The sequence below is a fragment of the Amblyomma americanum genome, chromosome 11, assembly GCF_052857255.1.
Source record: "Amblyomma americanum isolate KBUSLIRL-KWMA chromosome 11, ASM5285725v1, whole genome shotgun sequence".
Taxonomy (NCBI): Eukaryota; Metazoa; Arthropoda; class Arachnida; order Ixodida; family Ixodidae; genus Amblyomma; species Amblyomma americanum.
The window spans coordinates 19,314,230-19,326,905 of NC_135507.1; the positions used below are offsets into that span (position 1 = coordinate 19,314,230).

General features: G+C 47.9%; 1 protein-coding gene across 1 annotated transcript in view; it reads left to right on the forward strand.

Moving 5' to 3' along the window:
- The window catches only part of LOC144111058 (uncharacterized), a 98,492-nt gene extending 87,506 nt beyond the window's left edge, over window positions 1-10,986 (forward strand). Inside the window, exons 19-23 of the mRNA XM_077644174.1 lie at window positions 682-803; window positions 4,254-4,331; window positions 5,249-5,356; window positions 7,178-7,269; window positions 10,508-10,986. Coding sequence (XP_077500300.1) covers window positions 682-803; window positions 4,254-4,331; window positions 5,249-5,356; window positions 7,178-7,269; window positions 10,508-10,649 — 542 coding nt within the window. The 3' untranslated portion in view covers window positions 10,650-10,986. The remainder of the gene's footprint in view (window positions 1-681; window positions 804-4,253; window positions 4,332-5,248; window positions 5,357-7,177; window positions 7,270-10,507) is intronic.
- Window positions 10,987-12,676: the final 1,690 nt, after the last annotated feature.

Genomic DNA, 12,676 nt, shown 5'->3' on the forward strand with positions numbered 1-12,676 from the left:
CATCTGACGTTTAACTCAAGGTTGTTGCTAAGCGGCTTTGCAAGTTATACCAAAGTAAAATTTGTGCACATCCTAGAGATCGAATTTTGCATCCAATACAGTTATTGCTGTGATATTCTGTCGCGTGTGTGAAAGCTCGGCTTAGAGCAAAAGCATTTATTCGAATGAAAGCAGCAATTAATCATCGAGTGTAAATTTAACTGTTTTCGCAGAATTGTCGGATGAGATGTCTCATCGTCTCGCAAATTTTTTGTCCCTTAGTGCTAAACCTAAGTAGGTCTTGCGGAAATTTAGAAACAAAAACCACCCAACAGATACGACACAGGAAAGAAGTAGACGGAACGACGCGTACTTGCATCTGTTTATTGAAAGAACGCCTCCTTCCTTCATCAACAGCAATGCGCATGTGGGCCAAGCACTCACTGCCTTATCCCTTGAATGGTGTTTGTTTTAAAACTCCTACAAGTGAAAAGAGCAATCCCCTTTCCACCACTTTGCCACCTTCCAGCGCGGCAGGTGAGAGGTGGTTGGCAGGTGGCAGGAGCCGTACGCAACACAGTGGCCGGAAGCCGCGCACTTTTTCTTGACAGTGGGGCTTCGGTGCTAACGCATTAAAATATAAGTTGATGAAGTTGGAGAACTGTGAGATTATTTTCACCAAGACCACTGTGCTACCCGCAGGGTCTGTGGTGAACGAGAAGGCCTTCTTCGAGAACTGGGTGAGCGGCTACGCTCTGTTGAAGACTAACGACCTCGAGCGATGCATCCAGCGGCAGTACCGGATAAGAAGCAAGGACGCCGAGGTAGGTGTCTGCGCATGCGCACGCTCATGGGTGCTTGAGTATTTGTGTACATGAGTTACATTTGCACCTGCTACTGTGCATCTTTCCGGTTGTCTCCTTTCTGCGAAACTAAATGTAGCGGCAAGTGGCGGCCACAAAAGCAGGGGCATTTTACAATGGCCTCTTATTACGTTGCGACGCCATCTATCGAGTGTGTTACGAAGTTGTACCAGGGGTAGGGAACTCCGGCTTGTTTAGGTTTCAAGTACCTCAGCGCACCTGGCGTCTGGAAGAGAACTGATGCTTAAAGTTCAGTGATTCCTGCGCATGCATGTAGCGTGATAACGCCGAGGCGGTGGGCGAATTGACTGAGGAACCGGGATACAACTGCTCTCTCTTCGCCGGCGATGGTTCTAATCCCGCACGATGATGAGGTCTTTGTTTTAACTTGTTGCAATTGTCATGATAACGATACAACACTTCAGTTGGCTTCCCTCCGGCCGCTATGCGAGGTATGCGAGGCAATGCACCATTGCCCAGCGACTGCTGGGCAATGGTGCATATGGAAGTTTCCTACCCCTGGGTGGTGCCCTGGGTGGTGCCCTGGGTGGTGGTGCTGGTGCACAGTACACGCACAGTACATCGCACAGTACACGGGCCTCTAGAATTTCGCCTCCATCGAAATTCGACCACCGCGGCCGGGATCGAACCCGCGCCTTTCGGGCCGGCAGCCGAGCGCAATAACCACTCAACCACCGCGGCGGCTGGAATGTTTTTAGTCGTACTAGAAACAGTCTATATGGAAAAAAGATCTAAGCATTTGAATTCCGTTTTGAGCGTAGACTGCTAAGCTTAATCATTTTACTTGATGTATTTGCCACACAAAAGAAATCGACCATTATATAAATTCTTTCCCGCCCCTCTATGAAGTCGGCACGCGCATCGAGACACTTCACACAAAATTCTCCACGAGCGCCCCATCGCGGCATGCGAGCAAAGTATAATAACCCCGCTGTTTTGGGGGCAAGAAAGGACGCGCAGTTATCAACACTGGTAGAGAGCGTAAGTAGGGTGTAAGTTTTCTAAAAGGGGGTAAGTGATCAGTAGCGTGCTTTTAAAGGGTGCAATGTTATTCCTAGAGTCCTCTAAAGGGGGTAAAAATCCTTTTTACCCCTTTCTCGCACCCTTTTTTCTTAGAGTGCGGTTTCCCGCAGAGCTCACAGGAGGAAGGAATTGATCGGGGTAGCGGGCATGAAGGAGAATAGGGAAGGGAGCAGCTCGGGATGCGGAGTCGGCGCCAGTGGGAGGCCTGGGTTAAGGTTAGGGAGCTAGCCGCGTTTGAGTAAGCACACCGGGTATATTGGTAGTAGGTAATAATATCTTTGAACGTAAGCAGACGCTCCTGGGATGGTGGAGGAGGTCCAACTCCGGCCCGGAAAGTGAGACCTCGGGCGAGGGGGTGGACCTCCTCGTTACCCAGGAGGCCTGCGTGTGCGGGTGTCCAGATAAGGGTTACGGGGTGGGTGGGGTACCAGAAGCCTAGAAGCCGAGCCACGGTGCGGGGTATCAGACCTTTGGCGAAATTGGATAGGGCGGATTTTGAGTCGGAGAGAAATTTGGTGGCAGAGGTGATGAGAGCGAGTGCAATGGCCGCTTCCTCAGCAATTTCCGATGAGTGTGTGGTGACGGATCCTGATGCGATTAATTGGGCCTGATTATTAGCGACGGTGAGAACCATGCGGGTGCCCGACGAGTACGCTGCCGCGTCAACGTATATAGGCTATGTCGGAACTGTTGCCGTACAGCTTGTGCAGGGTTTTGGCGCGGGCTGCCCTGCGTTCTTCGCCGTGATCGGGGTGCATGTTCTTAGGGATTGGAAGGATGAGATGGCAATGTAGGTCTGGAGGTAGGGGAACCCCCTCGGTAGGATGGGTGATCGGGGCGATGCCTAGCTAACAGAGTAGAGTGCGGCCTGCCGCGGTACTCGACAGGCGAGTCCGCTGTGCTGTTTGGATGGCTTCTGCCAGCTCCTCAAACGTGTTGTGGGTACCGAGGTTTAGGAGCCGGGCAGTAGAGGTGCTGGGGAATAGGCGGATGGCGACCTTCGTGAAGTTCCTGAGGAGCGCGTTGATGCGGTCCCGCTCCATCTGTTTTAGGGGGAGGTAGGGGAATGAGTACGCCGTGCGGCTCGTGATGTAGGCTTGGGTGAGGCGGAGAGTGTTCCGCTCTCGCAGACCCGCGCGCCGGTTCGCCACGCACCGAATGAGCCGGGCGGCTTGCTGGGCTTGGGTCTGGAGAGTTTGAATGGCGTTGCCATGCGCGCCGTGGAAGTTAAGGACGAGGCCCAGGATGCGAGTCTTAGAGACCAGGGGAATGGGGTGGTTCCCTAGAGTGAGTGAGATGGGAGGGTTTGCGGGGTCCTCCTACCCCTGGGTGCTCCTCGATGAAGCCTTGTACTCCGTTTCATACAAAGCACGAAACATTGCCGAAGCGAGAGCGCCTGTTCCCGCAGGCTAGCCCCCCCCCCCCCCCCTAAAAAAAAGTAGTCCGCCCTGTAACGAAAGTGAACGCAAGCATATTTCTTTGCGACAGTTCCTAAGTACCGTGAATAACAATCTCCTAGATTTCGTTTGCCTCTTGCTAAATCTCCGTCTTCCAACTCATCGAGACTTCGAGAAGTAAGAATAACGTTGGCGGTCTGATACGCGGCTGGCAGAGTGAATGGCCCTTACTCCATCCGCGCCTAAGGACTAGTGCACACTCAGTGAAAATTAAACCCATAGCGTCCGAGCACTGCGAGCCTCACAGCTTCGACCGTAAGTTTTCAGTGCTGTCACTTCATTCTATACCGCACTTCGTTTTTGTCCAGGCAATCACCGAGGCTTCGAGAAAGACGAATGATGATACGTGGCGGAGTAATATGGTTTCTCGGGCGCACTACTTCCGCAGCGTATGAAACGGAATATAGTCGCGTGCATTTATCAGCATAGTCGGCTATACTGTCTGTTTCGACCTCTTGCTAGCTAGTAAAGTTTGTTTTTATGGCTTACTTTCCTGTGCGAGTTATACCCCGCCACCTTCGGTCGCCGCTGAGTACAGTGTGTGGGTACGAAAAGGGATTTCCTTCCCTCGTTTCTCCCCGCCGCGGTGGCTCAGTGGTTAGGGCGCTCGACTAGTGATCCGGAGTTCCTGGGCTCGAACCCGACCGCTGCGGCTGCGTTTTTATGGAGGAAAAACGCTAAAGTGCCCGTGTGCTGTGCAGTGTCAGTGCACGTTAAAGATCCCCAGGTGATCGAAATTATCCCGGAGCCCTCCACTACGGCACCTCTTTCTTCCTTTCTTCTTTCACTCCCTCCTTTCCCCTTCCTTTATGGCGCGGTTCAGGTGTCCAATGATATATGAGACAGATACTGCGCCATTTACTTTCCCCAAAAACCAATTATTGTTATTATTATTATTCCCTCGCTTCAGAGCCAGCTGCACGTGAGGCTCCCTATCGCATCGCTGGAGAACTTCGCCGACATCATCGGCATGGTGGCGACCATTAAGGTAGGTTGTGTTCGAGAACCTCAAGGGATCCGATTTGTTTTGTTTAGCGCGAACCACAAGTGTTAGTATCCCACAGTCACGCCCAAAATTCTGCGCAAAGCGTCAGAATGGTTGAAAATCGTAGCGTTTAACTTCTTGGGCAAAGCGTTTTCGTCAAGTGCATGTCGGCAATGTTCTTAGCGGCGCCGAAACGAAAAAAGAGCTGCAAACACTGACACGGGCATTGATGTAGATCGCTTTGTTGTTAGCTCATTGAAGACAGCACAATATATGGGGAGCGCGAGCTTTTAACAGTTATATAGGTGCGCTCAGTTAATTTATCATACCCGTCCGCTCCTCTATTTGGAGCACACTGAAGCGCCACCTCTCAGTATGACTTGTTTTTTTTTTTTTAAACGGCGACGGGATTCCTCCATAGCCAAGCTAACGATATGTGCGTGCTGGTGAAACCTTGGCGATATCCCAACTTGTTATAGTCAGCTAATCTAGAAGCTAAATCAACTCAATTAAACTGACTAAGTTTACAGTGAAGATTTAGCTATCCATTAGGTTGAAGTGTGCGCAGTTTCGTACTCAGCACTCATATGCATCTTTGTGTGTGTGCGCGCGCGCGTGTGTGTGTGTGTGTGAAAGAGAGAGAGGAGGAGGAGGTACATTACGAGCCCAGAAGGGACCCGAACCGTATAATTGCTGTCCGTCCGCGGTTCCCAATTCAAGCTGACGTCAGTGTTGGACCAAACTAAATCTACGACGCAGTGATTAGATCGCCGTTTCCTTAAGTCTCAAGTGACTTCGATGACGGGCTAACGAGTCTCGCGACCAAAGTCTCGCGAGTCCAACCAAATGCGTGCTTACTTGAATACCGGTCACTTAAGTTATGGTCACGTGACATTATTTCTTCCGTCCCCAATACGCAGTACTTTCGGGAGACCGTGAAGCGCAAGGCCTACCCGCGCAGCGACTACCGCCTCGTGGACTTCAAGCTTCTGTCCTCCGAGCAGCTGCTCTTCTACGCAGTCGGAGAGGTAGGTGGAGCTTGCAAGAGCGAGTGCGCATGCGCATACTATCACTTGCATTGGCCGATGGAAGCGCCCTCTGTCTTGTATGTAAGGCAAAGGAACGATGTGGGAACGATTGTACTTAAAGAAGGCAAAAGTAACCATTTTTTTTCTGTAAATAGGGAAGCTGGTTAAAATAACCGAATTCTGTATTCCGAAGAAATCCTATCGCTTTTTTTCTTTTCTTTTGAACGGCCGGGATAACTTTTTGAAGTGAGGTTTTATAAAATACAGGACTCAGTAGTTAATCGCTAAGACTGATGTTGTTTTTAATAGCAGGAGCGGATTGGTGGGCAAGTGCTGAAAGAAGGGGTCATATATGCACAGTCCTTTATTTATTCAATTTGTTTCACACACAAAAAAATATTTTGTGGTTTTCATTTTTTAATTGAATGCTTCTCGATGGAGAAATTGTATGCGAATAGAGCAGTGTCTCTGAGCCATTGGCGCGAAATTTCACTAACGCTAACCGCACGCTTTAGCAATTAACTCTAGCATCCCTGAGTTAAGAGCTATTACATATTTTTATTCATTCTTTCTTAGAACGTCTACAGATTGTCATGATCTTCCGCAAGCAAGAACTATTATCACTCGCCAACCGCCTAAAACCAAGTTAATTTAATTTTTTATATTACTTTTGTGTGGTTTTCTCCTTCATTTTTTCACTGCTTTTTGTGATATTGCATGTACTTATTGTTAAATTTTTGCATTCTACTAATTCTGATTTTAAAATTTCAGTTCATGTTCTGGGCCATTTCCCTCTTTGATGTCAATGGCTTGGCAATAAAATAACTGAACAAAAGGATGCATAAAGAATAACTTCCAATTTAGAAGAAAGTTTCATGCATTGAAGATAAAGCTGGAGTTAATGGTAACTTGCTAGAAAAAGGAAGTATGAAATTGACTCAGTTAGCATGCCTATAGTGCGTAGAAAAGATAACTGACAGTTTTTAGCGCTACGGAATGAATGAATGAATGAATGAATTTTTTATGGCGCAAGGGCAGCTTTGGCCAAAGAGCACCATGGCACAAGATAGTTTTCATTTCACAAGGTGGGGTCAAATACCCATTTCCCAAATATTTCACCACCCCAAAGAAGCCGAGCACCAGGCAGGGGAAAGCTTGTAGCCATTGTATCACCGGTGGGTACCCGGCGGCACTGGGGATCGAACCCCGCACCTCCCGCATGCAAGGCGGATGCTCAAACCACTAGGCCACCGCTGCAGTGGAATGAATTAAAATGAAGGAATAAGGCGCCAGTGGTGGGCAGTTAAGTATGAAGATGAGTTAAGAAAATTTGCTTTGTTAATGTGGCCGCCACTTGCGCAGCAAAGGGTGCTCATGATGCTGATGATCATGATGATGCATCATCAGCATCATGAGCCTAAGTCCACCGCAGAAAAGACGCATCTCCCATAAACCCTCCCCTGTGTGCTTTGTTAATGTGGCCGCCACTTGCGCAGCAAAGGGTGCTCATGATGCTGATGATGCATCATCAGCATTTCAAAATTCGGTTTATTAGAGTTGTTTTGTTCCTGGATCATAGAGATAAACTCACCTGGGAGCCCTCTACTATGACGTTATCTCTGATAGTACATACAGGTTCAGGATGGTAAACATGACAACACAATAAATTTAAAAAAGAGATTTTTTACAGCTTTTTCTATTTATGGCATAAAAAAAACAGAGACATAAACTCGTAAATTTCTGTGTGATTTGTGAATGGATCAATCGATCGGCCATTCAAAAGCCTACAAGACAGCTATGCTTCCTGTACGCTGGACGCAGGAGTTCTGCGAGAGGTGGCCGAGCAGAAGGACGGAGAGAGTTAATGCGCTGATGCGGTACACGCAGGATGATTTCTACACCAACAAAATAAGGTACGTGAATATTCTTTCTTTCTTTTTTCCTCATTTCCTACTTTCCCCCGATTTCTTAATTTTACTTCGCCTAAAGGTGTGTGGGCATTGCATCAGGGGGACACCTCATGTGAATATTCTGTGAATAGGGTTCAACAATAATAAAACCACATTGAAAGGAAAATGCAAGGCATTTATCATAAGCAAAGATTAATGCAAATCACTATAGCCCAGTCAAGTCAATAAAACAGAGGCCTTTTCCCATCAAAGGACCCCCTACCAGTCAATGGCGCTGGCCGATTCTCATGAACCTGCTAGTATGACAATGCAGAGTTTGGCAGAAGAAAGGAGATATACCCTCCCTGCATTTTTGGAGGTAGTTGCCTCCCTGCATTGTGAGGCCACTCCCTGCGTTGTAACGATCAGGTTCATGAGAACCAGCGACGCTGATTGCTGGAAGGGGGTCTTTCGACGGGGAGAAGCAACCTTTTTTTTTTTACTTGTATCCGACTATAGGCAAATGCATAAAAAATTGGTGGTGGTATAGCTCGGGTTAAATCTCTAGTGGCGCGATAGCTACAGCTGGCCGAGTGTAACTTGGTCATGTGACCAACCACGTGACGAACCACGTGATCAGCTGCTCCGCACCACGTGACCAATCACCTGACAGCGTGGCGGCGCCGTCACGCTGAAGGCTCGAAATGCTGCCGTAATGTAGCTATCGCTACAAAACAAAACTTAAATCTTCTTCCGACGTCGCGGCGCTGTCATTCTGGGCTGGGTGGAAAGCTCTTCCGTAACGTTATCCGACGCCTCACGACCACGGCGTCGCGGATCAAAACTCAGCCTGTGGCAAGTTTCGCAACTGTAACGATCTGAAAACCCTTGATTATGCGATAAGCCGCGTGTCGTTACGGCGATCGGAGACGCCCGTGGCCAGGTTACGAACGCTCGGCAAGAAATCCCCGCAAGCTGCCGCTTGTTACATGACAGCCATAGAGATCGGCTACAAAATAGGCTTCTTGCCCTCGCCGAGCTTTCCTTACGAAACTTTCGCTAGGGTGCGTGCTTACACAACGGGCAGCTTGCCGTACTTAGGGCGCCCCGCTTCTTGAGACCTCTCCTATACCGGGCGGAAAGTGGCGTTCGTCCGGTTTCCAGCGCTGTGCGCTCGCCGTTCTACTTCAAGCTTGTCCAGTATTCCTTTTTTTTTCCGCTGTAAGATTTAAAATGCATGGCAACTCAGCTCAGCAGTTTGCTTTGTTAGCGCTTCATTTCTATACTACGTCAGAGCTTCTCTTGGCAACGCAGCCAAAGACGCTGAACGAAAACACGCCCTATTATTTTACGGAACGAATATAGTCCGCGGTTGCTGTTAAGACTTTCCTATGTTGGCTATACTAGTTGTTTAAGGCATATTTATAACTTTACTGCGCATTTTAAATGGTAGAGTCACGAAAAAAGTATCTATTTCATTACGACGAGTTGCATAGGCAAATAGTTACAACAAGCTTCTATAGATGTCGCCACGTGCACCAGAGACTGAACAGAACCGCGGATCGAGCGTGCAAATGGCGAGGCAGTCGTCCTGCTGCCGAGCTATTTGGTGCAGTGACAGTGACGCAGTTGCAGTTGCCCATATACCCTATTCTCTTGACAAGGAAAGAGCTGTCGCCTAGTGTAACATAATGGAGTCTCTTCAGTCTGCCTCCAAGATCCGTCAATTACCGCTTGTAATCGTCCTTCTCCTTCAAGTTTCTCCAGTGTCCTTTCGCACTATAAGATTCAAAATACATACCAGCTATCTTACAGTATTTTTTGCCGGCATTGGTCCGCGAGAATATACCGAAACAAAATTATAAAAAGCTTATCAGCATGAGACCTTTTGTTTCTGTTATGCTTTTATGTTTACATACACTTTTGCTGATGTGTTATTTTTTCTCCAACGCTTTCTCTTATCCTACGACCTGTTGAATATTCAGCTGCTTAATTTAGGGCATCTACTGTCAGCGTTACATACCGCAATTCTTGCGTGATCAGATGTGTTACAACGCTCTTTGACTTTGAATACCCTTTTAAAATACTCCTCTGTTCTTTTTGTGTCACAACGTTAGCCTTACTCAGCTCGTTTCTCAAAAATGCATCATCATCGGCGCCACCCGCATTGCCCTAACCCTGAGGTCACCCTCCGGACTCGTAGGGTAGCAGCACCCTTCTGTGGGGGGCATATCCAGGGGCACCTCCTTTGCCTGTGATTAGGGCCTGTTGGTGGGTGTCCAAACACCAAGCGCCCGTTCTCTACGCGTTCAAAACATTATTAGTCAGTCCCTGTCCTCACAAGTCCAGCCAGACACCGGAGCCAGCACAACTTCATATCAATATTTGTTAAAAATTAAAAATAAGTTATGCGGCTCTACTTCACTATGTGGATGTTTGTTCGGCACGAAGACACGCGCTTTTTGTTGGGAAAATTACGTTTAAAATTGAACTTTTTCTTCGCCGCCACTCGATTAAAACTGGTAATCGTCAGCGATTACCAGTTTTAATCGAGTGGCGGCGAAGAAAAAGTTCAATTGTAAACGTAATTTTCCCAACAATCATGGTCGCCATGATGACGATGATGAGGGTGTAGCCTCAGATATCCGCGAAAAACACTTGCTTTGACGTCACTGCAGTTTGCTTTTAAAACAGCCAGTAACAGTGGTGCCTGTATTACATTTGCTCGGTCTTTACCAGCTTACTATAGAGCTCCATTTTCACTCAAAGGAGCCGCTTCATAAAAACGCAACAATCTTTACATGCGGTCCAAATTCAAATAGTCCTCAAGCTGCCTTTAACTCCTTGGTCATCTCAATCGATATCAAAAATTAATTTATGTTAAATATATGAAAATTAACTGAAAAGGGCACGCTCTAAAAGCACGTTTCCCGGCTCCGCGCTTTTGGCGTAACACTGCGCCAAGTCGATTGGTCTCCGTGCAGTGACGTCAGGTGTGAACTTCCTGCAAAGTACCATTTGAGAGCACTGTGACGTTTCGCGCACTTTACCACCATGTATACAAAGGATAATGAAAAAGCGCTATGATATTGGCCGCCGAAAATACCTGTTGCCAAACCTCGCGTTACTCACTGGTAGTGGGCCCATGTATTTTTTTTTTCGTCCCCGGTGATTGGATGAGACGACTCCACGTGCTCACTTCTCCCCGACTGGGTGATAATTCCTGAGAGAAGAGGTTATAAAGACGTCTCTCCCGGCACAGGCTGACCAAAATGTTCGACAACATGGAGCTGCTCCACGCGACCTTTAAGTGCCTGTCCCGACCCCCGTGCAAGGTGCTGCACTCCGACTACCAAGAGAGTGACGAGCTGCAGGCATCACTCAGCATATTCAGCATCTTCTGAGGACCCGCCCTCTCTCTCGCCGGCTCCGTGGCTCTGGCGGGAACAAGGGCAGAGAGGTACCCACCACTGACCACGCATACGCTGACACGAACTCAGAAGTTGCCTTCGTTTCATCCAGTGCTGCCGGCTGTGCATTCATGAGGCCCGCAATAGTTGGTCGTGGCCGGAGGAGACTGTATATATTTTCTGTTTTTTTAGAGGTTTTGTTTTTATTTTTTCACAAGAAAGAAAACTATGGAGGACGGATGACAAATGTAATGTTTTGTTTGCAGGGAATGTTTGTTTTTTCCTCGTTGCCTTCGTTAGATTGTTCAATATAGAGAATTATACGCTCAGATTCTGTTTCTTTAGGACATTATTTTGGCGTACAAACGCGACAAGCGGCGTCCCTTAAAAAGACGAACCCTCGAGGCGAGGTGCCTGCAATACCTACGAAAATCTTGAGCATATAGAAACAGCGGCGTGCGGCTGGAATAATTCTAAAAAAACCTGGATGTCCCTGGCGTGCTGAACGAGTTAATCGTGTGCGGCGGCTTTTAAAGGAGAGCATTAGAAAAACTTCACAAAGGCTGATGGCAATATTTCTTCCACAGAGTAACGGCTGTTCGTGAAGAGGCGTTGTCCTAATGGTTGCCATTAAGGTTAGCCATACCAATCAATTCTGGACAAGGGGATTTCTTCAACGAGAACTTCATTATGCATGCAATTGTTTCGCATATCGTAAGATATTGCACCCCAACAATCAACATATTCGCCGATCCTCCACCGGCGCGCTTGTAGTTATGTTTTTTATTGTCAGAAACGAGCCGCACTTTTTTTTTTGTTACTCGGCACAAGGTGAAGGTAAACTTTAAAGAGTGGTGGGTGCTTAACGTAGTTAAATCGAGTAGATAATTGTTTTTTGGGGAAAGGAAATGGCGCAGTGTCTGTCTCACATATCGGCTGGCACCTGAACCGCGCAGTAAGGGAAGGGATAAAGGAGAGACTGAAACAAGGGAAGAAAGATGTTTTGGTTTTGGTTTTATGAGGGTTTAACGTCCCAAAGCAACTCACGCTATGAGAGACGCCGTAGTGAAGGGCTCCGGAAATTTCGACCATCTGTGGTTCTTTGACGTGCACTGACATCGCACAGCACACGGGCCTCTAGAATTCCGCCTCCATCGAAATTCGACCACCGCGGCCGGGATCGAACCCGCGTCTTTCGGGCCAGCAGCCGAGCGCCATAACCACTGAGCCACCGCGGCGACTCAAGAAAGAGGTGCCCTAGTGAAGGGCTCCGGAATAATATCGACCACCTGGGGATCTTTAACGTGCACTTACATCGTGGAAAAGCACGTGCTCATTTCTCAATCGGAGCGGACACTTAAGCTCCATCTTATGGGTATGACGGGATAGCTTTAGTGTGTTAATGCCCGTATGTTCAGGATTGGTCATTCCGTACCTGACAATCATAGATCGCGGCGAGTCCTCATACCACTATCAGCTCAGTGGCGCAGCGGTTAACCGAGGCACCACTGCACTTGCGAGTGGCTGTTTCTGTCATAGCCACCGCTAGGGATTTTGCGAACGATGTTGCTCTTTCCGAGCAACCTGTCGCGACCAATCATTAATTTAACTGCCACCTGCCTCCCATTGGCTGCTGCTGGCGCGACCTTACTCCAAGTTTACCTGAGCTTCTTCTTATTGGTTGCAGCTTGCCTGACGCTGCTCCGAACTAATCCGTGTTTACCCGAGTTATCCGATCGCATAAACAAGCCAAGATTCTTGCTCGGGGTTGGTACGTCTGGAGTAGAACTTTCGCACTAAAATCAAGATTTTGCTGCGCATCGAAGGATTACATCACTCTCATAAGTTTGTTCGTAAAAGTTTCGTGCAATATTCCACAGTTGGCTCTCAATTGTTGCCAAAAACGCACCCCATTTATTCATCCCATTTATTTTGTTTCCTAAATCCATCATGGTATTGCATGAAATGCTAGCTTACACCTCTCTTCAAATCGAGGTCATGTGCGCTGTTTTTCACTCTTT